The 27,192-nt window shown below is 43.9% G+C and overlaps 3 protein-coding genes across 3 annotated transcripts; all 3 read right to left on the bottom strand.

The window, feature by feature from the left end:
* Positions 1-6,064: 6,064 nt before the first annotated feature.
* Positions 6,065-11,263, bottom strand: LOC118388035 (extracellular calcium-sensing receptor). Its single transcript, XM_052496981.1, has 6 exons — positions 10,807-11,263; positions 9,892-10,177; positions 8,934-9,740; positions 7,620-7,850; positions 7,354-7,477; positions 6,065-7,221 (listed from the first exon to the last, which is right to left on the bottom strand). Exons 1-6 carry the CDS (start codon positions 11,016-11,018, stop codon positions 6,308-6,310), a joined length of 2,574 nt encoding a protein of 857 aa, XP_052352941.1. The 5' UTR covers positions 11,019-11,263; the 3' UTR covers positions 6,065-6,307.
* A 522-nt stretch (positions 11,264-11,785) lies between these two features.
* LOC127909107 (vomeronasal type-2 receptor 26-like) lies at positions 11,786-15,332 on the bottom strand. The gene is given in 2 exon segments (XM_052471232.1): positions 11,786-12,722; positions 15,325-15,332. Coding segments are annotated over 2 exon segments (747 nt in total). The 3' UTR covers positions 11,786-11,983.
* A 3,724-nt stretch (positions 15,333-19,056) lies between these two features.
* On the bottom strand, positions 19,057-24,013 carry LOC118388141 (extracellular calcium-sensing receptor-like). Its single transcript, XM_035776995.2, has 6 exons — positions 23,787-24,013; positions 23,343-23,631; positions 21,760-22,512; positions 21,438-21,665; positions 20,926-21,049; positions 19,057-20,760 (listed from the first exon to the last, which is right to left on the bottom strand). The coding sequence occupies exons 1-6, from the start codon at positions 23,996-23,998 to the stop codon at positions 19,841-19,843; spliced, it is 2,526 nt and encodes an 841-aa protein (XP_035632888.2). The 5' UTR covers positions 23,999-24,013; the 3' UTR covers positions 19,057-19,840.
* Positions 24,014-27,192: the final 3,179 nt, after the last annotated feature.

The following is a 27,192-nucleotide window of genomic DNA, read 5'->3' as shown; positions in this document are numbered from 1 at the left end:
TTCAAGTCCTGGCTCTGGTTAGGGCATTCAAGGACATTCAGAGGCTTGTCCCGAAGCCACTCCTGCGTTGTATTGGCTGTGTGCTTAGGGTTGTTGTCCTGTTGGAAGGTGAACCGTCTGGAGTCCTGAGTGCTCTGGCCAGGTTTACATCAAGGATCTTTCTGTACTTTGCTCCGTTCATCTTTTCCTCAGTCGTGACTAGTCTCCCAGTCCCTGCCGCTGAAAAACATCCCCACAGCATGATGCTGCCACCACCATGCTTCACTGTATGGATGGTGCCAGGTTTCCTCTTCGACATGAGTCTGACACCTGGCTTGCAGGTCAAAGAGTTCAATCTTGGTTTCATCAGACCAGAGAATCTTGTTTCTCATGGTCTGAAGGTCCTTTAGGTGCCTTTTGGCAAACTCCAAGTGGGCTGTGATGTGCCTTTAACTGAAGAGTGGCTTCCGTCTGGCAACTCTACCATAAAGGCCTGATTGGTGGAGTGCTGCAGAGATTATTGTCCTTCTGGAAGGTTCACCAATCTCCACAGAGGAACTCTGGAGCTCTGTCATAGTGACCATCAGGTTCTTAGTCACCTCTCTGACCAAGGCCCTTCTCCCACGATTGCTCAGTTTGGCCAGGAGGCCAGCTCTAGCAAGAGTCTTGGTGGTTCAAAACTTCTTCAATTTAAGAATGATGGAGGTCACTGTGTTATTGGGGACCTTCAATGCTGCAGAAATGTTTTGGTGCCCTTCCCCATATCCGTGCCTCGACACAATCCTGTCTCAGAGCTCTATGTATAATGCCATCGACTTCATGGCTTGGCTTTTGTTATGAATTAAAAAAATTTTTTTTTTATTCACCTTTATTTAACTTATTTGAGACTGGGGGCAGTATTGAGTAATTTGTATGAATAAGGTGCCCAGAGTAAACTGCCTGCTACTCAGGCCCAGTTGCTAATATATGCATATTATTATGCATGAAACTCTGACGTTTCTAAAACTGCTTGAATGATGTCTGTCAGTATAACAGAACTCATACGGCAGGCAAAAACCTGAGAAAAATCCAACCAGGAAGTGGGGAATATGAGGTTTGTAGTTTTTCAAGTCATTGCCTATCGAATATACAGTGTCTATGGGGTGATATGTTGCACTTCCAAAGGCTCCCAATACATGTCCACAGTCTTTAGAACCTTGTTTGATGCTTCTACTGTGAGGGAGGGGGGAATAAGAGCTGATTGAGTCAGGTCACTGCCAGAGTGCCATGAGCTGATCATGCGCGCTCACGTGGGAGCGACCTGCGTTCCATCACATTTGTACAGACAAAGGAATTCTCCGGTGGGAACATTATTGAAGATTTATGTTAAAAACATCCTAAATATTGATTCTGTACATCGTTTGACATGTTTCTACGAACTGTAATATGACTTTTCGTCTGAACTTTCGCCTGGACTTGCCCGAGCTTCGTGAGTTTGTATTGTGTACTAAACACGCAAACAAAAAGGAGGTATTTGGACATAAATTACTTTTTCAAACAAATCAAACATTTATTGTGGAACTGGGATTCCTGGGTGCATTCTGATGAAGATCATCAAAGGTAAGTGAATATTTATAATGCTATTTCTGACTTCTGTTGACTCCACAACATGGCGGAAATCTGTATGGCTTGTTTTGTTGTCTGAGCGCCGTACTCAGATTATTGCATGGTGTGCTTTTTCGGTAAAGCTTTTTTGAAATCAGACACAGAGGTTGCATTAAGGAGATGTTTATCTAAACTTATATGCATAACACTTGTATTTTCATCAACATTTATAATGAGTATTTCTGTAAATTGATCTGGCTCTCTGCAAAATCACTGGATGTTTTGGAAACAAAACATTACTGAACGTAACGCGCCAATGTAAACTGAGATTTTTGGCTATAAATATGAACTTTATCAAACAAAACATACATGTATTGTGTAACATGAAGTCCTATGAGTGTCATCTGATGAAGATCATCAAAGGTTAGTGATGAATTTTATCTCTATTTGTGCTTTTTGTGATTCCTCTCTTTGGCTGGAAAAATGGCTGTTTTTCTGTGACTAGGTAGTGACCTAACATAATTGCTTTCCATGCTGTCATCGTAAAGCCTTTTTGAAATTGGATACTGTGGCTGGATTTACAATGAGTTTATCTTTAAAATGGTGTAAAATACTTCTATGTTTGAGGACTTTTAATTATGGGATTTCTGTTGTTTTGAATTTGGCGCCCTGCAATTTCACTGGCTGTTGGCGAGGTGGGACACCATCATCCCACATATCCCTGAGAGGTTTATTTAACTTCTCTAGGGTAGGGGGCATCATTCGGAATTTTGGATGAAAAGCATGCCCAAATTAAACGGCCTGCTACTCGGGCCCAGAAGATGTGATATGCATATAGATCTGGATAGACAACACTCTAAAGTTTCCATAAATGTTATAATAGTGTCTGTGAGTATAACAGAACTGATTTAGCAGGCAAAAACCTGAGAAAAATCCATTCAGGAAGTAGTTTTTTTTGTGGGTTTTGTAGTTTTCTATCCAATGCCATTACAGTATCCATTAACTTAGGACTCCATTTGCAGTTCCTATGTATTCCACTAGATGTGAACAGTCTTTAGAAATTGTTTCAGGCTTGTAATTCTTATATTGAGTGAGTAAGACCAGTCTGAACGAGTGGACCCTCATCGTTTCGCAGTGCCTTTTCATGCACATGTGCATTTCTTGTTTACCTTTTATATTGACAACGTTATTGCCTGGTTGAAATATTATAGATCATTTAGGCTAAAAAACAACCTGATGATTGAATATAAACATTGTTTTACATATTTAATTAACTTTACGGATACAATTTGGATATTTTTTGTCTGATTGTTTTGACTGCGTTTGAGCCTGTGGATTACTGAAGAAAACGCGCTAACAAAACGGAGGTTTTTGGATATAAAGAGACTTCATCAAACAAAAGGAACGTTTAGTGAGTAAATTAATGTCTTCTGAGTGCCACCATATGAAGATCATCAAAGGTAAGGGATTAATTGTATCTCTATTTCTGAGTTTTGTAACGCTTCTGCTTGGCTTGTTGCTGTTTGTAATAATTTGTCAACTGGGCTATGTTTGGGGCTAGGTATGTTCTGGGCTAGGTATGCTTTTGCCAAAAAGCATTTTATAAATATGACACTGTGATTGGTTTAACAAGAAGTTAATCTTTAAACCTATGTAAAATATGTTTTGTTTTCTGAATTTTTATAATGAGCATTTCTGTTTTTGAATATGGCGCTCTGCAATCTCACTGGATGTTGGCCATATGGGACTCTAGCGTCCCACGTACCCTAGAGAGGTTAACCAGGTAGGCTAGTTGAGAAAAAGTTCTCATTTACAACTGCGACCTGGCCAAGATAAAGCAAAGCAGTATGAAATGACAACAACACAGATAGACTATGTGATAGACTGCATCCAGTTTGCTGAGTAGAGTATTGGAAGCTATTTTGTAGATGTCATCGTCGAAGTCGAGGATCTGTAGCATAGTCAGTTTTACTAGGGTAAGTTTGGTGTAAGTAAGGCTTTGTTGCGAAATAGAAAGCCGATTCTAGATTTGATTTTGGATTGGAGATGTTTAATATGAGTCTGGAAGGAGAGTTTACAGTATAACCAGACACCTAGGTATTTATAGTTATCTACATATTCTAGGTCGGAACCGTCCAGGGTGGTGATGCTCGTCGGGCGGGCGAACGGTTGAAAAGCATGCATTTGGTTTTACTACCTTTTAAAAGCAGTTGGAGGCCACGGAAGGAGTGATGTATGGCATTGAAGCTCGTTTGGAGGTTAGTTAGCACAGTGTCCAAGGAAGGGCCAGAAGTATACAGAATGGTGTCGTCTGCATAGAGGTGGATCAGGGAATCTCCTGCAGCAAGAGCGACATCATTGATATATATAGAGAAAATAGTTGGCCTGAGAATTGAACCCTGTGGTACCCCAATAGAGACTGCCAGAGGTCCGGACAACATGCCCTCCGATTTGACACACCGAAACTTGTCTGCAAAGTAGTTGGTGAACCAGGCAAGGCAGTCATTAGAAAAACCAAGGATTTTGATTCTGCAGACTAGAATTTGGTGATTGACAGAGTCGAAAGCCTTGGCCAGGTCGATGAAAATGGCTGCACAGTTCTGTCTTTTATCGATGGCAGTTAATATATCGTTTAGTACCTTGAGCGTGGCGGAGGTGCACCCGTGATCGGCTCGGAAAACGGATTGCACAGCCGAGAAGGCAAGGTGGGATTCTAAATGGTCAGTGATCTGTTAATTAACTTGGCTTTAAAAGACCTGAGATAGGCAGGGCAGGATGGATATAGGTCTGTAACAGTTTGGGTCTAGGGAGTCACCCCCTTTGAAGAGGGGGATGACCGCGGCAGCTTACCAATCTTTAGGGAACTCGGACGATACGAATGAGAAGTTGCACAAGCAATAGGTAATAGGGGTTGCAACAATGGCGGCGGATAGTTTTTGAAAGAGAGGGTCCAGATTGTCTAGCCCAGCTAATGTGTCCTAGTCCAGGTTTTACAGCTCTTTCAGGACATCTTATATCTGGATTTGGGTGAAGGAGAAGCTGGGGAGGCTTGGGCGAGTAGCTGCAGGGGGGCAGAGCTGTTGCCCGGGGTTGGTTGTAGCCAGGAGGAAGGCATGGCCAGCTGTAGAGAAATGCTTGTTGACATTTTTGATTTTCAAGGATTTATCGGTGGTGACCGTGTTACCTAGCCTCAATATCCTTCCAGGATATTTCTGCTCTCCTGCGTCTGACTTCACTGCCACCAGTTCCGCAAACCTTACAGTGGAAGGCTACCTGAAATGTTTGACCCAAGTTAAATGATTTATAGGCAATGCTACCAACTACTAATTGAGTGTATGTAAACTTCTGAACCACTGGGAATGTTATGAAAGAAATAAAAGCTGAAATAAATAATTCTCTCTAATATTAGTCTGACATTTCACATTCTTAAACTAAAGTGGTGATCCTAACTGACCTAAGGCAGGGAATTCTTTGTAGGATTAAGTGTCAGGAATTGTGAAAAACTGAGTTTAAATTTATTCGGCTAAGATGTATGTAAACTTCCGACTTCAACTGTATCCATGTTTAAAATCGAATTAAACATCACTATTATTTTGTAAGAAATGTAAGGTATTTTTTACATGGTTGTCTGAATTAGAAGCTCATCTTTTGTAGGTATTTTCACTTGGTAATGAGTAATAAGTAATTGAATAGAAATACACTTTATTTTAACTCGAGAAAGCCTGTGTAACACCTAGTAATTACATTGTACTTATGCAGATATTACATGTATTATGTGGTGTAGTTGTGGGTTTATCCTCTCACTTGGTTGGCAAGGAGGTTCAGCTTGTCATAATGGGTAACATTAATTGTCATAATGGGTAACATTAATTGTCATAATGGGTAACATTAATTGTCATAATGGGTAACATTAATTGTCATAATGGGTAACATTAATTGTAAGGAAGAAATATTATAATCTGGGATGACATCCATACGGTAGACCCTAGTCAGTAAGGTGAGTCTATATCCAATCTGTTTTAGTAAACCCAGGTGGTACACCTTTTGGGGGGTTGGGAATTTTTGTCAACAACATTGAGTGGATATTTTGAAGAGTTCGCATTCACAGGTAGGTAATGAGGGCCTATTGATCCTTCAACATTTGTAACCTCGGACACCCAGCACATTTGTCCACAAGATATTACAACCTTGTGACAATTATTCCTGAATAGGATGCAGCTGAGAAGAAACTACACACTAAATTGGTCAATTAAATGGAAACTTGCCCATTTGTAATATGCATGGTAACAAGCTTTTGTTGTTACACCTCCGTAATTACAAACTGCAGTTACCACCAGTTAAATAGGGTTATTTCAGTGTAACTATACAATTAACCACATTACTTGTTACAGCGCAATTACACATAAGGACCCCTTAAAATTAAGTGTTGACAAAAATATGCAGCATGATGAGTTCATTGTTTTGGTGTAGTGGTTTTACCTTTTAAAATAACTGGCAAAAGTGATTTAAACATTTTATTAGTTTCAATGGTTATTATCACAGTTGAGTAGAAATCTCTGAGAAGTTAGCAGAGAAACCATTATCAGCCATAGTTTCTTGCATATTACACAGATAAGGATATAAAGATACGAGATGAAACGTATTATCTAAAAACATTACATTAAACAAATACTTTATAAATAATATCATCTAACATCAAAACATTTTAAAGTCAGTAATATATTCAAAAGGTGTTGTAACAAAGTCAAAGGGTTTTTGATGACGTTTTACCCATCAAATGTTTTTTGGTGTTTTTCTCTGGTTTACATAAAATTATGTAGCATTTGGGGAGAAATATACAAAAGAGCATTCCATAACTAGAGGCCAGAATAGCAAATATTTCCACAGCTACAGTGAACTTCCCAGGAGAGCTGACATAAGCTGGGATAAAGGTGATCCAGACTGCACAGAATATGAGCATGCTGAAGGTGATGAATTTGGCCTCATTGAAGTTATCAGGCAGCTTCCGAGCCAGAAAAGCCAGCACAAAGCACAAGAGAGACAGGAGTCCTATATAGCCCAACACAGCCCAGAAACCAATAGCTGAACCCACATCACACTCTAGAATGATCTTGTCCTTATATGTCTTCATATTCTTGTAGGGGAAAGGAGGGGAGACTGTTAACCAAAGAGCACAGATCAGGACCTGTATGAGAGTGAAAGCCAGAACACTGAGTCTCTGCTGTGGAAGCCCAAACCATTTCATGACATTACTGGCTGGAAGTGTAGCCCTGAAGGCCATCAACACCACTATTGTTTTCCCCAGAACACAAGAGATGCAGAGAACGAAGGTGATCCCAAACGCTGTGTGACGCAGCATACAGGACCACTCAGAGGGCCGGCCAATGAAAGTAAGAGAACACAGAAAACACAGAGCCAAGGAGAAGAGCAGCAGGAAGCTCAGCTCAGAGTTGTTGGCCCTGACAATGGGAGTCTTTCTGTAGTTGAAGAATATCAGTGCTATTGTCATTGTCAGACACCCACCAAACACAGAGAAGGCTACCAGCAGTATACCCATGAGTTCCTTGAAGGTGAGGTATTCAATGCCTTTCAAATGACAGTTATTCCTCTCTTCATTTGACTTGTACTCGGGGGGGCATGTTGTACATGTCACTGCATCTGAAAGCATAAACAGTTTCATTATGTACAGCGAGTACATCTTTAGATAGACCAGTAAAGTGCTGGCTGAGATTCTTCCCAAAATGAACAGGATGAAGGCTAGCGTAAAGGCTACGAGTCCTGAGGTCTCACTTGTGGTGTTGCTGAACTCCCCGTCTGCACAGGCGATGCAGTCAAAGCAACAGAAAGGTTTCCCCTTAACGAAGGCCCGGCGTGTCCCTGGCAGACAGCTCTCACTGCAGATAGACCTGGGTACCTGGAACACACAGATACCCTTTACGCCGCTCATATTTAAACACACACAAGTTCACAGTATACTTTAATGCAAAACTCTTGAAGGAACACATTCACAGTTGTGTTGAATGATTAATAGATGCTTCCCCCCAACAAGTCTTCACCTCAGGCTGATTGTCTGCCCAGACAGCACTCACACCTTCCTTCATCTCAAACCTCTGGACCTCTGGTTGTGATGCATCATAGTAGCCGATGGTCTCAAACAAGATGTACCCTGTGCTATCCATCTGCCAGTTGACCAGGGCGTAGCGTGCCGATGGGTCCCCCTGATCATCAAAGAACACCCTCTCACCATGCTTAGTGGTGAAATTCACCTGGGTCAGGTAATGTAACACCTGGAGGAAGGAAATAAAATAAGGGGTGCTGATTTTTTAGCTTTTTACCCCTTTTTCCCCAAAAATGTTGTTGTATCTAATTGGTAGTTACAGTCCTTGTCTCATCGCTGCAATTCCCGTACGGAATCGGGACAGGCGTATGTTGAGAGCAATGCATCCTCCCCTAACCAAGCTGCACTGCTTCTTGACACACTGCTCGCTTAACCCAGAAGCCAGCCACACCAATGTGTCGGAGGAAACACAGTACACCTGGCGACCGTGTCAGCGCGCACTGCGCCTGGCCCGCCACAGGAGTCTCTAGAGCGCGATGGGACAAGGACATACCTGCCAGCTAAACCCTCCCTTAACCCAAACAATTCTGGGCCAATTGTAGGCCGTCCCATGGTTTTCCCGGTCCCGGCCGGCCGAGACTTAAACCCAGAATTTCTATTGGCACATCTAGCAACTGCAATGCAGTGACTTAGACCACTGCGTTACTCGGGAGGCGCAGTGGTATTTTTTTAACACAGTCTTACGTTCTCTACCCGATCTCGTGTCATAGTCAACAGGTGTTATTTGTTAGTTTATTAAAGCCACATAGTTACAGGCTACAGGTGTTATTTGTTAGCTTAGTAAAGCCACATAGTTACAGGCTACAGGTGTTATTTGTTAGCTTAGTAAAGCCACATAGTTACAGGCTACATGTGTTATTTGTTAGCTTAGTAAAGCCACATAGTTACAGGCTACAGGTGTTATTTGTTAGCTTAGTAAAGCCACATAGTTACAGGCTACAGGTGTTATTTGTTAGCTTAGTAAAGCCACATAGTTACAGGCTACAGGTGTTATTTGTTAGCTTAGTAAAGCCACATAGTTACAGGCTACAGGTGTTATTTGTTAGCTTAGTAAAGCCACATAGATACAGGCTACAGGTGTTATTTGTTAGCTTAGTAAAGCCACATAGTTACAGGCTACAGGTGTTATTTTTAGCTTAGTAAAGCCACATAGTTACAGGCTACAGGTGTTATTTGTTAGCTTAGTAAAGCCACATAGTTACAGGCTACAGGTGTTATTTGTTAGCTTAGTAAAGCCACAGAGTTACTTTACCTGCCACGGCTCTATTTTATCCCTGGCTGCACATGTGTTATCTTGAAAAGGCCCCTTCCCACTTTGACAGGTAGTGAGCAGGTGTAGCGCGTGAGCCACAGCATACACAGCCTTGTAGATGTTGTTGAGCAGACTAGCATCTGACACGTCTGTGTAGCGGGATCCAGTGTCTCGCAGGGATTCCCTCCCTGTGCAGGCTCTGACCGGAGAGCCAGGAGTCATGCTGCAGCTGAACACGCTCTCCCACAACTCCACCAGACCCCTGTCCCCCAGCTGAGTGGAGGGCCGCCTGTTGGCCAAGAACTCCCCCAGGCCGGGGATGACCGCGTTGGGCACAGCGAAGCCCACCGCCCCCTGGACCACGGCGTAGTTGACGTGGGAGGCGATGTAACGGTAGGTGATCCATCCCTCGCTACCCACCCACTGCAACCCAGTCACATTCTGCAGGTGCAGCTCTTTTATCAGGATTTCCAGGTCTGTGCCGTCTGCAAACGCCACGATCACCTTGGAGGTGGACTGTTTAATGATGTCCACCACCTTTAGGAACCACTCTCTGGGGTCGGTCCTGTAGATTGCCACTGAGTAGTCGACACACACCCCTTCACTGGAAGCTGCTTTCAGGAAGGTGGCCATGCCATTGTTACCATAGTCACTGTTGGTTCTGATGGCCCCCACCCAAGTCCAGCCAAAGTGTTTGAGCAGCTGGGCCAGGGCTCTGCTCTGGTAGTGGTCACTAGGGATGGTTCTGAAGAAGGAAGGGTATTGCCTTCTGTTACTCAGACAAGCACAGGTGGCTGAATGACTGAGCTGGAAAGACAAAGACAGACGTTTCTAACACACTGCTCAAACGTTGCCGTTCTGTTGAAAGTAGCACATTGGGCCACAGCAGTATTTTCACATAGTATCATATCTGCCTTTCACTCTCTCAATACATACAGACATACACTCCCTGACTCACCACTGGTATGTGGAAGGGCCCCATGGTGCGCGCCATGGCTATAGTGGAGGTGGACGTGGTCTCCCCTATGACAGCATGCACGGTGGAGTGCTTGGTGCAGTTCTGTGGCTCCTCTTCATATCCGTTCATCAGAGCCAGGGACGCCCGCACAGACAGGGGGATGCTGGGGCACGAGTCAAAGATCCTGTAGCCCAGAGACAGGCCTGGCAGCAGCTCAGAGCTGTTATTGATCTCCTCTATGGCAAAGATCATAGTTTGGGCATACTGGAGCTCACCTGGGTCCAGCCTGCAGAGAGGACTTCTAGAACTGTCACTTCAGTTTTAGTCAGTGAAAACCCAGCCAGAGACAGACCTATAAAGTGTTTAGTCAGTGAAATCAGACAGACTATAAAGTGTTTAGTCAGTGAAATCCCAGCCAGAGACAGACCTATAAAGTGTTTAGTCAGTGAAAACCCAGCCAGAGACAAATCAAATCAAATTTATTTATATAGCCCTTCGTACATCAGCTGATATCTCAAAGTGCTGTACAGAAACCCAGCCTAAAACCCCAAACAGCAAGCAGACCTATAAAGAATTTAGTCAGTGAAAACCCCAGCCAGACACGTATAAAGCATTTAGTCAGTGAAAACCCATCCAGAGACCTATAAAGAATTTAGTCAGTGAAAACCCATCCAGAGACCTATAAAGCATTTAGTCAGTGAAAACCCATCCAGAGACCTATAAAGAATTTAGTCAGTGAAAACCCATCCAGAGACATATAAAGAATTTAGTCAGTGAAACCCCAGCCAGAGACAGACAGTTTTCAACACTTTTTGAATATAATGTCTCTTACACACCTGTGATCATACATGTTTGTCCACGTGAACAGAGACATAAGCGTTATGATTCACATCAAACAATTCAACATTTACTTACCCTTCACACTGAATGCTTCCTGGGTTGACCTGCAGAGTTGGATTCACACTGACTGGGTTTTGGTGAAAGGAGAAAATACCTCCTAAGTTGATGTCTCCCTCCTTTGAGAACTGTGACAGTTCTTTTGTTCCATAAGATCTGCACACAGGCTGCCCAGCCTTAGCTGTCACTGTCAGTAGAGTGATCACCAGGAGGTCTGCTAGCTGCAGCATAGCTTTTCACCGAGTCTCTCACCTCTCACCGTCCTGACAATGCTCCATCTGGGCTCCTTTATACATTACCATTAATGATGGGTATGATGCTATAGGAGCTTAGAACTGTTTCAATGTCTTAGTTTCGACCAATGATGACACTCACTGTGTGATTGACAAAACAGTTGGCCTATTAGGTGTTAAAAGGGATCCCTAAGAGGTTTTAAGTAAGAGTAGTGCAGTCCCGTGTGTCTTTCCCAGAACCAATGGCTCAGTCACTTCGGAATATAGATTCTAGAAGATGAGTACTCTGAAGAATACTTTTTTTTTTTTTACATGGAGAGCGTTTTGGGAAATCAGAAAGTTTCCGGTGAAACTGTAATTCAGGCAGAAATACACTAAAGTTGTTTGTGGATTATTAGTGAATGGTTTAGCATTATTGTTTTTCTAGTCATAATTTGTCCCTAGGAAATTACTTATTTCAATCAGTCAACATGTAGGTTATTTATAATAAGCGGTACGTGGAGAAAATCGGACCTATCTGCAATTTAAAATCGATGGCCCTCCCTTCAGGAAAAGCATATTTTAACTAAACTCTCCATGAAAGATTTAAAAAATACAAGTGACCAGACCCCTAAACCCAAAATAATATTTAAAATATAAAGTCGATAGCAGAAAACCTGCCTACCATTTATCCTCACAATCCAGGGCCGGTTTCCCATTAAGCAACTGTTTTAACGATGCATCTTCCCTAAAACAGCCAAAGACTTAACATGCGTTTCCCCAAACATTACGCAGAGAGAACGGTCGTTAAGTGTGCCGTTGGAGAGCGTGTCGATATTGATAGCATCGAAAGAAAGATAGCGCTGCTCTCGGATCAGCATCCTCCATTCAAACATTTCCTTAACTTTAGAATTATTTCACAATACTGACCATTCTGGGGGAGGGGAAGCAACCAGTGCACCTGTCTAACGCCCACAACCTCCCTAACCCCTCTCAATACTAAAGTGTGTATAAAGTTGAGGTAATATGATATGATACTTTGGAGCAAATATACAGAAAAGTAAACCATAACTAGAGGCCAGAATAGCAAAGATCTCCACAGCTACAGTGAACTTCCCAGGAGAGCTGACATAAGCTGGGATAAAGGTGATCCAGACTGCACAGAATATGAGCATGCTGAAGGTGATGAATTTGGCCTCATTGAAGTTATCCGGCAGCTTCCGAGCCAGAAAAGCCAGCACAAAGCACAAGAGAGACAGGAGTCCTATATAACCCAACACAGCCCAGAATCCAATAGCTGAACCCACATCACACTCTAGAATGATCTTTTCCTGATATGTTTTCATATTCTTGTAGGGGAAAGGAGGGGAGACTGTTAACCAAAGAGCACAGATCAGGACCTGTATGAGAGTGAAAGCCAGAACACTGAGTCTCTGCTGTGGAGGACCAAACCATTTCATGACATTACTGCCTGGAAGTGTAGCCCTGAAGGCCATCAACACCACTATTGTTTTCCCCAGGAAGCTCAGCTCAGAGTTGTTGGCCCTGTCAATGGGAGTCTTTTTGAAGTGAACGAAGACCAATGACACCACTGTGGTTATTAAACACACGCCGACCAATGAGATTGCAGCCAGGAGGATTCCCATGGTTTCCATGGTTACAAATTAGAGAAATGACACCTCCTTTGGGACACAGCGACTCGTCTCCGTTTGACCAGTATTCCTGGGAACGTACAAGGAACGTAGAAGGAAAACGCTATAATCTAATAGTGTATTATAATAGGCAGCTGTTCTCAGAGCCTGTTGCTTTTCTAGTTAGATCCTAATGTTACCCAGCTAACTAACATTGAACCTGGCTGATTAGCTCCAGCACTGTGGCATTATTGGCACTGTGTTCATTGTTGTTTAACTAGCTAATGTTAGCTGGCTGGCCCGTTGGCTGACGTTACGTGACGTGTGTACAACACACGTTGAATATGGCCGGTGTCAGTAAACGTCTAGAATAAAGCGCAATAAAAAAAAATACAGCTAGGTTGGTTAGGCTGTTTTCATGTTGTCGGGAGGTAAACAAATCATCGGCCAGAGTGTCAGCTCTGAGAGCGAAACGAGATGGGTGGGGCTAAAGCTTAAGAGGGTATGAACGATGCTGAATGAGTGTTGACAACGACGAGTTCTTCACTCGATACCAAAACATTCAAAGGCAATTTTTCTCAACAGTGAGTTTACAAGCTGATCGACATTCAAAGCAGAATTATCCTCCAGTATTTATGCTGCAGTAATTTATGTGTCGGGGGGCTAGGGTCAATCTGTTATATCTGGAGTATTTCTCCTGTCTTATCATTTGTCCTGTGTGAATTTTAAGTATGCTCTCTCTAATTCTCTCTTTCTCTCTTTCTTTATTTCTTTATTTCGGAGAACCTGAGCCCTAGGACCATGCCTCAGGACTACCTGGCATGATGACTCCTTGTTGTCCCCAGTCCACCTGGCCGTGCTGCTGCTCCAGTTTCAACTGTTCTGCCTGCGGCTATGGAACCCTGATTACAATTATTTGACCATGCTGGTCATTTATGAACATTTGAATATCTTCGCTATTTTCTGTTATCTCCACCTGGCACAGCCCGAAGAGGACTGGCCACCCCTCATAGCCTGGTTCCTCTCTAGGTTTATTCCTATGTTTTGGCCTTTCTATGGAGTTTTTCCTAGCCACCGTGCTTCTACACCTGCATTGCTTGCTGTTTTGGGGGGTTAGGCTGAGTTTCTGTATATCAGCTGATGTTAGAAGGGCTATATAAACACATTTGATTTGATTTGAAATTACTTTCCCATTGTTTCCTCAAATGCAGTGTATGATATACCATTATTATTATTATTATTATTATATACCATTTTGTAGCTCTGAGTCTCTACTTTCATCCAATGTAAAAAATAAAAAACAATTTCAGATTTTGCTACATAAGACCGAATCCAGGTAGTGAGTCACATATTCTAAAAGTTAACACATACTCCACAGTTAATCTATCTTTTCGGTCAGTGGATTTAGTTTGTATCAGTCAGAGCTCAGCCCTATCCACTAAGAGACATAAGGGGCCGCTCGCTATGGGTCCCCCGGACCAAAAATAAATACATTTAACTGAAGACCTCCAAAAGGCTAAGGGTCGGCTGTGGTATCAGTTTTCTCACCTGTTAGGTTGCTGATCTCCCCAGCAGCACAGAGGGGATACAGGACAAAGAACAGACTGGTATTGTTTTTGATCGCTGCCTGGAGGAACCCTGGGAAGCAGCTGTCACTACACACAGACCGAGGCCTCTGAAACACAACACCTGCTCACTCCCTCTAACCTGTCTGTCTCGCTTTAATCCTTATTAATCCCCCTTGGTCACAGTCATTCAATTCATTCCCGCCTACACGTTGTATGTGTCATCTCTGACAAATGTAAATACATTTACATTTACATTTACATTACATTTAAGTCATTTAGCAGACGCTCTTATCCAGAGCGACTTACAAATTGGTGCATTGACCTTATGACATCCAGTAGAATAGTCACTTTACAATAGTGCATCTAAATCTTAAAGGGGGGGGTGAGAAGGATTACTTATCCTATCCTAGGTATTCCTTAAAGAGGTGGGGTTTCAGGTGTCTCCTAAATACCTTTATTCTGATTGTCTTTGTTTTATGAAAGTACCTGAAACTGCTACCATGTGTTTTCTGTGTAACTGTGTACCTTTAAGGGATTGCCAGCCCATTCTATCTTTATCCCATTCATGGCAAACTGCTCTCCATTAGCGAGAGAGACATCGTAATTCCTCACAGTGACAAACACTGTCCCTGCTGCCTGGTCTCTCTGCCAGTTCCACACCTCATTTTTTTTTTTAAACTCTCCCCAGACTTCATGGTGAAGTTTACGTCCCGCAGGTATCTCAACACCTGCATGAGTTAAAATAATCACCATGTACTGATGTACACTCTCCCAGTAGGATAACACCTTTTGGTTACTAATAAAACCATGTTTGGTTCCCATGTAGAACTCTCTGTGGAAAGGGTTTTACACGGAATCCAAAAAGATTCTACCTGGAACCAAATAGGGTTCTTCAAAGGATTCTCCTAAGGGGACATCCGAAGAACCCTTTTAGGTACTAGATAGCACCTTTTTTGTTAATGTACTTTAGAAGTAAAATGGTGTGATTGTAAATATTTGTCATTTTCATAAAACCAGTCAGTCAATTATCAAATCAGTTGAACATCTGTGGGCCATAAAGGTCACCTCAGCTCACCTGTGCTGCCTCGATGCTGTCTCTCCTATCCTGGCTCGATGCTGTCTCACAAGTCCATGCTCGATGCTCTCTCTCCGATGCTGGCTCAATGCTGTCTCTCCTTTCCTGGCTCAATGCTGTCTCTCCTTTCCTGGCTCGATGCTGTCTCAAATGTCCTGGCTCAATACTGTCTCACGTGTCCTGGCTCGATGCTGTCTCTCCTGTCCTGGCTCGATGCTGTCTCTCCTGTGCTGGCCCGATGCTGTCTCACCTGTCCTGACTCGATGCTGTCTCTCCTATCCTGGCTTGATGCTGTCTCTCCTATCCTGGCTCGATGCTGTCTCACCTGAAATGTCTCGATGCTGTCTCTCCTGTCCTGGCTCGATGCTGTCTCTCCTGTCCTGGCTCCTGTCCTGACTCGATGCTGTCTGTCTGGCTCCTGTCCTCCTGGGCTCGATGCTGTCTTCCTGTCCTGGCTCAATACTGTCTTACGTGTCCTGGCTCGATGCTGTCTCTCCTGTCCTGGCTCGATGCTGTCTCACCTGTCCTGACTCGATGCTGTCTCTCCTGTCCTGGCTCGATGCTGTCTCTCCTATCCTGGCTCGATGCTGTCTCTCCTGTCCTGGCTCGATGCTGTCTTCCTGTCCTGGCTCGATGCTGGCTCGATGCTGTCTCTCCTGTCCTGGCTCAATGCTGTCTCTCCTATCCTGGCTCGATGCTGTCTCTCCTGTCCTGGCTCGATGCTGTCTCACCTGTCCTGGCCCGATGCTGTCTCACCTGTCCTGGCTCGATGCTGTCTCTCCTATCCTGGCTCGATGCTGTCTCTCCTGTCCTGGCTCAATGCTGTCTCACCTGTCCTGGCTCGATGCTGTCTCTCCTGTCCTGTCTCGATGCTGTCTCTCCTATCATGGCTCGATGCTGTCTCTCATGTCCTGGCTCGATGCTGTCTCTCCTGTCCTGGCTCGATGCTGTCTCTCCTGTCCTGGCTCGATGCTGCCTCTCCTGTCCTGGCTCGATGCTGCCTCTCCTGTCCTGGCTCGATGCTGTCTCTCCTGTCCTGGCTCGATGCCGTCTCTCCTATCCTCCCTCGATGCTGTCTCACCTGTCCTGGCTCGATGCTGTCTCTCCTATCCTGGCTCGATGCTGTCTCTCCTGTCCTGGCTCGATGCTGTCTCTCCTGTACTGGATCGATGCTGTCTCTCCTGTCCTGGCTCGATGCTGTCTCTCCTGTCCTGGCTCGATGCTGTCTCTCCTGTCCTGGCTCGATGCTGTCTCTCCTGTCCTGGCTCGATGCTGCCTCTCCTGTCCTGGCTCGATGCTGTATCTCCTGTCCTGGCTCGATGCTGTCTCTCCTATCCTGCCTCGATGCTGTCTCACCTGTCCTGGCTCGATGCTGTCTCTCCTATCCTGGCTCGATGCTGTCTCTCCTGTCCTGGCTCGATGCTGTCTCTCCTGTACTGGCTCGATGCTGTCTCTCCTGTCCTGGCTCGATGCTGTCTCTCCTGTCCTGGCTCAATGCTGTCTCTCCTGTCCTGGCTCAATGCTGTCTCTCCTGTCCTGGCTCTTTGCTGTCTCTCCTGTCCTGGCTCGATACAGTCTCTCCTGTCCTGGCTAGATGCTGTCTCTCCTATCCTGGCTCGATACTGTCTCTCCTGTCCTGGCTCGATGCTGTCTCTTTGTGCACAGTTCATATTCACACCTTGGCCTTTCCTGTGCCTGCTGGTCAACAGGTCATGTATGGAGTGGGCTACATCATACACTGCTTAATACACATTATTAGAGAAGCTCAGCTCGGACATGTCAGTAAACGGGTTACTGATTAAAAAATATATACGGTGAAACTATTCCTTTTTGAAACTTTTGTGGAACATCTGTTAGTCAAATCACAGTGTAAAAGCAGCTGGGTCGACTCTTGGTCATTTTCCTGTTTTGTGGTGGAAAGCTGAGGCGGGTCGACTCTTGGCCATTTTCTTGTTTTGTGGTGGAAAGCTGAGGCGGGTCGACTATTGGCCATTTTCTTGTTTTGTGGTGGAAAGCTTAGGCGGGTCGACTCTTGGCCATTTTCTTGTTTTGTGGTGGAAAGCTGAGGCGGGTCGACTCTTGGCCATTTTCCTGTTTTGTGGTGGAAAGCTGAGGCGGGTCGACTCTTGGCCATTTTCTTGTTTTGTGGTGGAAAGCTGAGGCGGGTCGACTCTTGGCCATTTTCCTGTTTTGTGGTGGAAAGCTGAGGCGGGTCGACTCTTGGCCATTTTCTTGTTTTGTGGTGGAAAGCTGAGGCGGATCGACTCTTGGCCATTTTCCTGTTTTGTGGTGGAAAGCTGAGGCGGATCGACTCTTGGCCATTTTCTTGTTTTGTGGTGGAAAGCTGAGGCGGGTCGACTCTTGGCCATTTTCAGATGAACAATAATATAAGCTTTCTGTCAATATCAGATATGTCTGTGTCCTGGGAAATATTCTTGTTACTTACTACCTCACGCTAATCACATTAGCCTACGTTAGCTCAACCCCATGCTAATCACATTAGCCTACGTTAGCTCAACCCCATGCTAATCGCATTAGCCTACGTTAGCTCAACCCCATGCTAATCACATTAGCCTACGTTAGCTCAACCTCATGCTAATCACATTAGCCTACGTTAGCTCAACCCCATGCTAATCACATTAGCCTACGTTAGCTCAACCCCATGCTAATCACATTAGCCTACGTTAGCTCAACCCCATGCTAATCACATTAGCCTACGTTAGCTCAACCCCATGCTAATCACATTAGCCTACGTTAGCTCAACCTCATGCTAATCACATTAGCCTACGTTAGCTCAACCGTCCCGTGGAAGGGGCACCGATCCTGAAGAAGTTTTTTAAACAGTTTTTGACCAAAACTGATGTAGGGTGTTGGCTTTAGTATCGTTTCAATTAAGGACTGTAACTTTCAAAGGCACTAACAAAATATATGTATTTAAACCTCTTGAGATGGGAAAACATGTTTTTTATTCAATATATATATATTTAAACCTCTTGAGATGGGAAAACATGTTTTTTATTCAATATATATATATTTAAACCTCTTGAGATGAGAAAACATGTTTTTTATTCAAAATATATATATTTAAACCTCTTGAGATGGGAAAACATGTTTTCTATTCAGTTGAACATGTCCTCTTCATGACAGAATTATAAAATCAGGTGAAATCAACCTTCTTTTTTTCCCACCAAGTTACACTAGCCAAAATGGACTCATTTCGTGGAAAGACCCATAGCGTATTAGCCAGAATAAGGACATGCCATTTGCTTGTGTGTCTTTCACTAGCAGTGGGGGGGGCATGTACTGTATGTTGACAGAATAGCATTGAAGCTTAACACATTTCCAATGACATGTTTTATGTGTTCCAAATCACATGTTATTGGTCACATTCACATTGTTAGCAGATGTTAATGGTCACATGGTTAGCAGATGTTAATGGTCACATACATGGTTAGCAGATGTTATTGGTCACATACACATGGTTAGCAGATGTTAATGGTCACATACACATGGTTAGCAGATGTTAATGGTCACATACACATGGTTAGCAGATGTTAATGGTCACATACACATGGTTAGCAGATGTTAATGGTCACATACACATGGTTAGCAGATGTTATTGGTCACATACATGGTTAGCAGATGTTATTGGTCACATACACATGGTTAGCAGATGTTAATGGTCACATGGTTAGCAGATGTTAATGGTCACATACACATGGTTAGCAGATGTTATTGGTCACATACACATGGTTAGCAGATGTTAATGGTCACATCACATGGTTAGCAGATGTTAATGGTCACATACACATGGTTAGCAGATGTTAATGGTCACATACACATGGTTAGCAGATGTTAATGGTCACATACACATGGTTAGCAGATGTTAATGGTCACATACACATGGTTAGCAGATGTTATTGGTCACATACACATGGTTAGCAGATGTTAATGGTCACATACACATGGTTAGCAGATGTTAATGGTCACATACACATGGTTAGCAGATGTTAATGGTCACATGGTTAGCAGATGTTAATGGTCACATACACATGGTTAGCAGATGTTATTGGTCACATACACATGGTTAGCAGATGTTAATGGTCACATACACATGGTTAGCAGATGTTATTGGTCACATACACATGGTTAGCAGATGTTACTGGTCACATACACATGGTTAGAAAATGTTAATGCGAGTGTAGCGAAATGCTTGTGCTTCTAGTTCCGACAATGCAGTAATAACCAACAAGTAATCTAACTAAGAATTCCAAAACTACTGCCTTATACACAGTGTAAGGGGATAAAGAATATGTACATAAAGATATATGAATGAGTTATGGTACAGAGCAGCATAGGCAAGATACAGTAGATGGTATCGAGTACAGTATATACATATGAGATGAGTATGTAAACAAAGTGGCATAGTTAAAGTGGCTAGTGATACATGTATTACGTAAGGATGCAGTAGATGATATAGAGTACAGTATATACGTATGCATATGAGATGAATAATGTAGGTTATGTAACATTATATTAGGTAGCAGAGCAGCACGTGGAAAGATTTTAGTGTAAGTTTTCATTTCGTTTCATTTTCCCCATCATATGTTTCTTGGTATTTAGCTCAGGTTTAAACATAATTATATAACATTTAGGTGCAAATATACAGAAGAGCATTCCATAACTAGAGGCCAGAATAGCAAAGATCTCCACAGCTACAGTGAACTTCCCAGGAGAGCTGACATAAGCTGGGATAAAGGTGATCCAGACTGCACAGAATATGAGCATGCTGAAGGTGATGAATTTGGCCTCATTGAAGTTATCAGGCAGCTTCCGAGCCAGAAAAGCCAGCACAAAGCACAAGAGAGACAGGAGTCCTATATAACCCAACACAACCCAGAAACCAATAGCTGATCCCACATTACACTCTAGAATGATCTTTTCCTTGTATGTTTTCATATTCTTGTAGGGGAAAGGAGGGGAGACTGTTAACCAAAGAGCACAGATCAGGACCTGTATGAGAGTGAAAGCCAGAACACTGAGTCTCTGCTGTGGAGGACCAAACCATTTCATGACATTACTGGCTGGAAGTGTAGCCCTGAAGACCATCAACACCACTATTGTTTTCCCCAGAACACAAGAGATGCAGAGGACGAAGGTGATCCCAAACGCTGTGTGACGCAGCATACAGGACCATTCAGAGGGCCGGCCAATGAAAGTAAGAGAACACAGAAAACACAGAGTCAAGGAGAAGAGCAGCAGGAAGCTCAGCTCAGAGTTGTTGGCCCTGACAATGGGAGTGTCTTTCTTTATCAAGTAGAGAATAGCCACAAGCACAGTTAGAAACACTCCAAACAAGGAGAAAAGCATAAGCACAATCCCCATGACCTCAGTAAAGGTCAAGAACTCAATAGCCTGAAATATACATTTGTCTCTGCCAAGATTGGACCAGTACTCATCAGGGCAGTCTATGCAGCCATTAGAATCTGAAAGGAAATCATGATTAGTATGATTAGTAGTAAAGTAGAACACATGATGTCATAATCTAGACATTACATTGACCAAGGACTGAACTCTGAAAAAGTGGATTAGGACAAACATCGCGCAACTTGTGTAAGTTCTGTGCAGAATGAATGTTGGGCTTGTGGTACCTGTAGCGTTGCTGATCTCTCCCTCTGAACATGGAACACAGTCATAACAGCATACGGGCTTTCCTTTCTGTACAGCCTTACGAGTGCCTGGGGGACAGCTCTCACTGCACACTGACACAGGCATCTTTAGGGGACAGAGAGCATACATATTATTGTAAATGTTACATGTTTTACTCCAGCAGGGTGTGTCACATAAATGTTTTAAACTGTTATAATGAGTCACACAATAAGGAAGGAAAGGATGTTTTATTGTCACATACACCGGGTAGGTGGAGTGAAATGTGTTGTTTAACAGGGTCAGTCATAGTAATACAGAGCCCCTGGAGCAAAATAGGGTTAAATGCCTTGCTCATGGGCACATCGACAGATATTTTAACCTTGTACGCTTGGGTTTTTGAACCAGCAACCTTTCGGTTACTGGCCCAACACTCTAACCGCTAAGCTTCTGTTATTCAGAAACGTTGTGTTTGTAAATAGTTCGTTTTTAATCTGTTGGCACCTATTTACTGTACCTGTTGGAGCTCCCCAGGCCACATGATGTCCTCTGTCCTGAGGACAAACTGTTGTCCCGGGGGTAGGGAGGCATCATAGTAGCCCACTGGTTTAAACTGGACACCTCCGTCTGGCCCACGCTGCCAGTTCACCACCTCGTACCTGGCTGCTGCAGCACCTGTACTGTCAAACCACACCTGGTCCCCTGTCTTTATGGTGAAATTCACCTGCTTCAGAGACTCCACTACCTGGGGAAAAAAGGAACAAGTATCAGTTTTTTATTTTATTTTGAGATATACTGTCAGTGAGGAATAGAGAATGGATGTTTTTAGTTGCTGTTACCTGCCAAGGTTCAGTTCTAACATTTTGATCACATCCGAGTCCGTCTTTGCACTTTAGCAAGCTGTGCAGCGAGTGGGCCACTGCATATATGGCTTTATAGATATTACTAGAGTATCTGAGCTCATCCACATCTGCATCATAATCTCTCAGCTCTATCAGATCCTGACTCTCACTACAAAGACTACTCACACTCTCCTGGTGACTTGTCTCTGTGCATTGAAATGCCGTGTCCCAGAACTGCTTAATCACAAAGTCAGAGAAGCCGCTGATGTTGGCCTTCTGGACAGCGAACCCCAGTGAACCCCCCAGCACACTGTAGCTAGTAGGGGTGACCAGGCTGTCTGCAGTGATCCAGGCCTCCACACCAATAAACTGTAGGCCGGTGATGTTCTGCAGACTGAGCTCCTCCAGCAGGTTGTTCATCTCCACGTGGGCCAGAAAGCCTACGATCACCCTGGCCGTCCCACCTCGGATCACATTAACAACCTTTAACAGCTTCTCTGGCTCCGTCCGGCTGAACTTCTCTGAGTATTCCACACAGACACCCTCCTCCTGGGCTGCAGCCAGGAAGATAGCCATGCCGTTGTTGCCATAGTCACTATCACTGTTGACCGCTCCCACCCAGCTCCAGCCGAAGTACTTGACCAGCTGGGCCAGTGCTCTGCTCTGATAGAGGTCACTGGCGATGGTTCGGAAGAAAGAAGGGTACTCCTTTCTGCTGCTAAGGCACTCACATGTAGCAGAGTGGCTGATCTACAGAACAGAGAGAGGACGAGAGAGACATGGAGAGAGAGAGAGAGAGAGGACGAGAGAGACATGGAGAGAGAGAGAGAGAGAGAGAGAGAGAGAGAGAGAGAAAGAGAGAGAGAGGGAGAGAGAGAGAAAGAGAGATAAAGGGAGAGAGAGAGAGAGAGAGAGAGAGAGAGAGAGAGAGAGAGAGAGAGAGAGAGAGAGAGAGAGAGAGAGAGAACGAGAGAGACATGGAGAAAGAGGGAGAAAGGGAGAGAGAGCGAGACAGGGAGAGAGAGAGAGAGATAGCGAGAGAGAGAGAGAGAGAGAGAGAGAGAGAGAGAGAGAGAGAGAGAGAGAGAGAAAAGGATAGAGAGAGAAAGGGAGCGAGAGAGAGAGGACGAGAGAGACATGGAGAAAGAGACAGAGAGAGAGAGAGAAAAAGGAGAGAGAGAGAGAAAGGGAGAGAGAGAGAGAGAGAACGAGAGAGACATGGAGAAAGAGGGAGAAAGGGAGAGAGAGCGAGACAGGGAGAGAGAGAGAGAGATAGCGAGAGAGAGAGAGAGAGAGAGAGAGAGAGAGAGAGAGAGAGAGAGAGAGAGAGAGAGAGAGAGAGAGAGAGAGAGAGAAAAGGATAGAGAGAGAAAGGGAGCGAGAGAGAGAGGACGAGAGAGACATGGAGAAAGAGAGAGAAAGGGAGAGATAGCGACAGGGAGAGAGACAGGGAGAGAGACAGGGATTGGGAGAGAAAGAAATGGAGAGACAGAGGGAGAGAGAAAGAGACGGAACTGAATACACTAAAACAAGATTGACTTAAAATCTCGTATAATTGCTTGTCCTATAGGGCCTCTTACCACAGGTATTTGGAATGGACCGGTGGTGCGTGACATCACTATAGTGGAGGAGGACTCTGACTCTCCGATGATGGCGTGAACTGCTGATTGGCCAAAGCAGGCCTTTCCCACCGTCCTCTCCTGACCGTTCATCAGGGCCATGGCCGCACGCATAGAGTACAGAGTCGAGCCGCAGTTGTCATAAATACGATATCCAATAGAGACATTCGGAAGCAGAGTGTCACTGTTGTTGATCTCATCGATGGCGAAGATCATGGTCTGAGCAAATCGGAACTCTCTGAGGTTTACACTAGAGGAAAGGTAAAGAAAGATATAAGTTTATATACGTTTTACAAATCATGAGCATAATAATATAATAATAAAATAGCCAAATATTCAATAAACGGTAACCAAGGAGGAGCTTACTTGGGGAATTTGAGAGGTGGTGTCGGTGAAGGAGCTTACCTGGAGCAGGTGAGAGGGGGTGGTGTTTCTGTGAAGGAGAGCGGGGGCTGTGTGGTTTTGCTGTGGATGGAGAAGGCTCCTCCTATAGTCACGTCTCCTACCTTGGACAGCACAGGGAACTCTGGGCTCCCCAGCATCCGACAGACAGCCTCCGTTCCCTCTGCCCCAAAGACTCCTAACAACCCCACCACTACCACCCACAGCAGCTGCATCACACTCTGAAGGGGTTTCACTCCCTGACCTGAGACCTGAGCAGACTCCTACACTGAGTTTTATAATCACAAAGACAGCTGCAGGGCATGGTGGACTAGAGTTATCCAATCAGAGACAGGCGTAATGGGACGGTCTCTACGGGCCACTGTGGATATTAATGCCTCTTTTGAAATAACATATCATCACTGTGCTGCTTTAAAGACAGGATAACATTATGACATTTCACTGTGCTGCTTTAAAGACAGGATAACATTATGACATTCCACTGTGCTGCTTTAAAGACAGGATAACATTATGACATTCCACTGTGCTGCTTTAAAAACAGGATCGCAGGATGACATTCCACTGTGCTGCTTTAAAGACAGGATCGCAGGATGACATTCCACTGTGCTGCTTTAAAGACAGGATCGCAGGATGACATTTCACTGTGCTGCTTTAAAGACAGGATAACATTATGACATTTCACTGCGCTGCTTTAAAGACAGGATAACATCATGACATTTCACTGCGCTGCTTTAAAGAGAAGATAACATTATAACATTTCACTGTGCTGCTTTAAAGAGAGGATAACATTATGACATTTCACTGTGCTGCTTTAAAGACAGGATAGCAGGAAGACATTTCACTGTGCTGCTTTAAAGACAGGATCGCAGGATGACATTCCACTGCGCTGCTTTAAAGACAGGATCGCAGGATGACATTCCACTGTGCTGCTTTAAAGACAGGATAACATTATGACATTCCACTGTGCTGCTTTAAAGACAGGATAACATTATGACATTCCACTGCGCTGCTTTAAAGACAGGATCACAGGATGACATTCCACTGTGCTGCTTTAATGACAGGATAACAGGAAGACATTCCACTGTGCTGCTTTAAAGACAGGATAACATTATGACATTCCACTGCGCTGCTTTAAAGACAGGATAGCAGGAAGACATTCCACTGCGCTGCTTTAAAGACAGGATCACAGGATGACATTCCACTGTGCTGCTTTAAAGAGAGGATAACATTATGACATTCCACTGTGCTGCTTTAAAGACAGGATAACATTATGACATTCCACTGTGCTGCTTTAAGGACAGGATAACATTATGACATTCCACTGTGCTGCTTTAAAGACAGGATCGCAGGATGACATTCCACTGTGCTGCTTTAAAGACAGGATCGCAGGATGACATTCCACTGTGCTGCTTTAAAGACAGGATCGCAGGATGACATTCCACTGTGCTGCTTTAAAGACAGGATAACATTATGACATTTCACTGCGCTGCTTTAAAGAGAAGATAACATTATAACATTTCACTGTGCTGCTTTAAAGAGAGGATAACATTATGACATTTCACTGTGCTGCTTTAAAGACAGGATAGCAGGAAGGCATTCCACTGTGCTGCTTTAAAGACAGGATCGCAGGATGACATTCCACTGCGCTGCTTTAAAGACAGGATCGCAGGATGACATTCCACTGTGCTGCTTTAAAGACAGGATAACATTATGACATTCCACTGTGCTGCTTTAAAGACAGGATAACATTATGACATTCCACTGCGCTGCTTTAAAGACAGGATCACAGGATGACATTCCACTGTGCTGCTTTAATGACAGGATAACAGGAAGACATTCCACTGTGCTGCTTTAAAGACAGGATAACATTATGACATTCCACTGCGCTGCTTTAAAGACAGGATCACGGGATGACATTCCACTGTGCTGCTTTAAAGAGAGGATAACATTATGACATTCCACTGTGCTGCTTTAAAGACAGGATAACATTATGACATTCCACTGTGCTGCTTTAAGGACAGGATAACATTATGACATTTCACTGTGCTGCTTTAAAGACAGGATAACATTATGACATTTCACTGTGCTGCTTTAAAGACAGGATAACATTAAGACATTCCACTGTGCTGCTTTAAAGACAGGATAACATTATGACATTCCACTGTGCTGCTTTAAAGACAGGATAACATTATGACATTTCACTGTGCTGCTTTAAAGACAGGATAACATTATGACATTCCACTGTGCTGCTTTAAAGACAGGATCGCAGGATGACATTCCACTGCGCTGCTTTAAAGACAGGATAACATTATGACATTTCACTGCGCTGCTTTAAAGAGATGATAACATTATGACATTTCACTGTGCTGCTTTAAAGACAGGATCGCAGGATGACATTCCACTGCGCTGCTTTAAAGACAGGATAACATTAAGACATTCCACTGTGCTGCTTTAAAGACAGGATAACATTATGACATTCCACTGTGCTGCTTTAAAGACAGGATCGCAGGATGACATTCCATTGCGCTGCTTTAAAGACAGGATAACATTATGATATTTCACTGCGCTGCTTTAAAGACAGGATAACATTATGACATTTCACTGCGCTGCTTTAATGACAGGATCGCAGGATGACATTCCACTGCGCTGCTTTAAAGACAGGATCGCAGGATGACATTCCACTGCGCTGCTTTAAAGACAGGATCGCAGGAAGACATTCCACTGCGCTGCTTTAAAGACAGGATCGCAGGATGACATTCCATTGCGCTGCTTTAAAGACAGGATAACATTATGATATTTCACTGCGCTGCTTTAAAGACAGGATAACATTATGACATTTCACTGTGCTGCTTTAATGACAGGATCGCAGGATGACATTCCACTGCGCTGCTTTAAAGACAGGATCGCAGGATGACATTCCACTGCGCTGCTTTAAAGACAGGATCGCAGGATGACATTCCACTGTGCTGCTTTAAAGACAGGATAACATTATGACATTCCACTGTGCTGCTTTAAAGACAGGATAACATTATGACATTCCACTGCGCTGCTTTAAAGACAGGATCACAGGATGACATTCCACTGTGCTGCTTTAATGACAGGATAACAGGAAGACATTCCACTGTGCTGCTTTAAAGACAGGATAACATTATGACATTCCACTGCGCTGCTTTAAAGACAGGATCACGGGATGACATTCCACTGTGCTGCTTTAAAGAGAGGATAACATTATGACATTCCACTGTGCTGCTTTAAGGACAGGATAACATTATGACATTTCACTGTGCTGCTTTAAAGACAGGATAACATTATGACATTTCACTGTGCTGCTTTAAAGACAGGATAACATTAAGACATTCCACTGTGCTGCTTTAAAGACAGGATAACATTATGACATTCCACTGTGCTG

The sequence above is a fragment of the Oncorhynchus keta genome, chromosome 1 (genome assembly GCF_023373465.1).
Source record: "Oncorhynchus keta strain PuntledgeMale-10-30-2019 chromosome 1, Oket_V2, whole genome shotgun sequence".
NCBI classification, from domain to species: Eukaryota; Metazoa; Chordata; class Actinopteri; order Salmoniformes; family Salmonidae; genus Oncorhynchus; species Oncorhynchus keta.
Note: the sequence above shows the minus strand (reverse complement) of the source record. Positions and strands in the feature narration are given on the sequence as shown.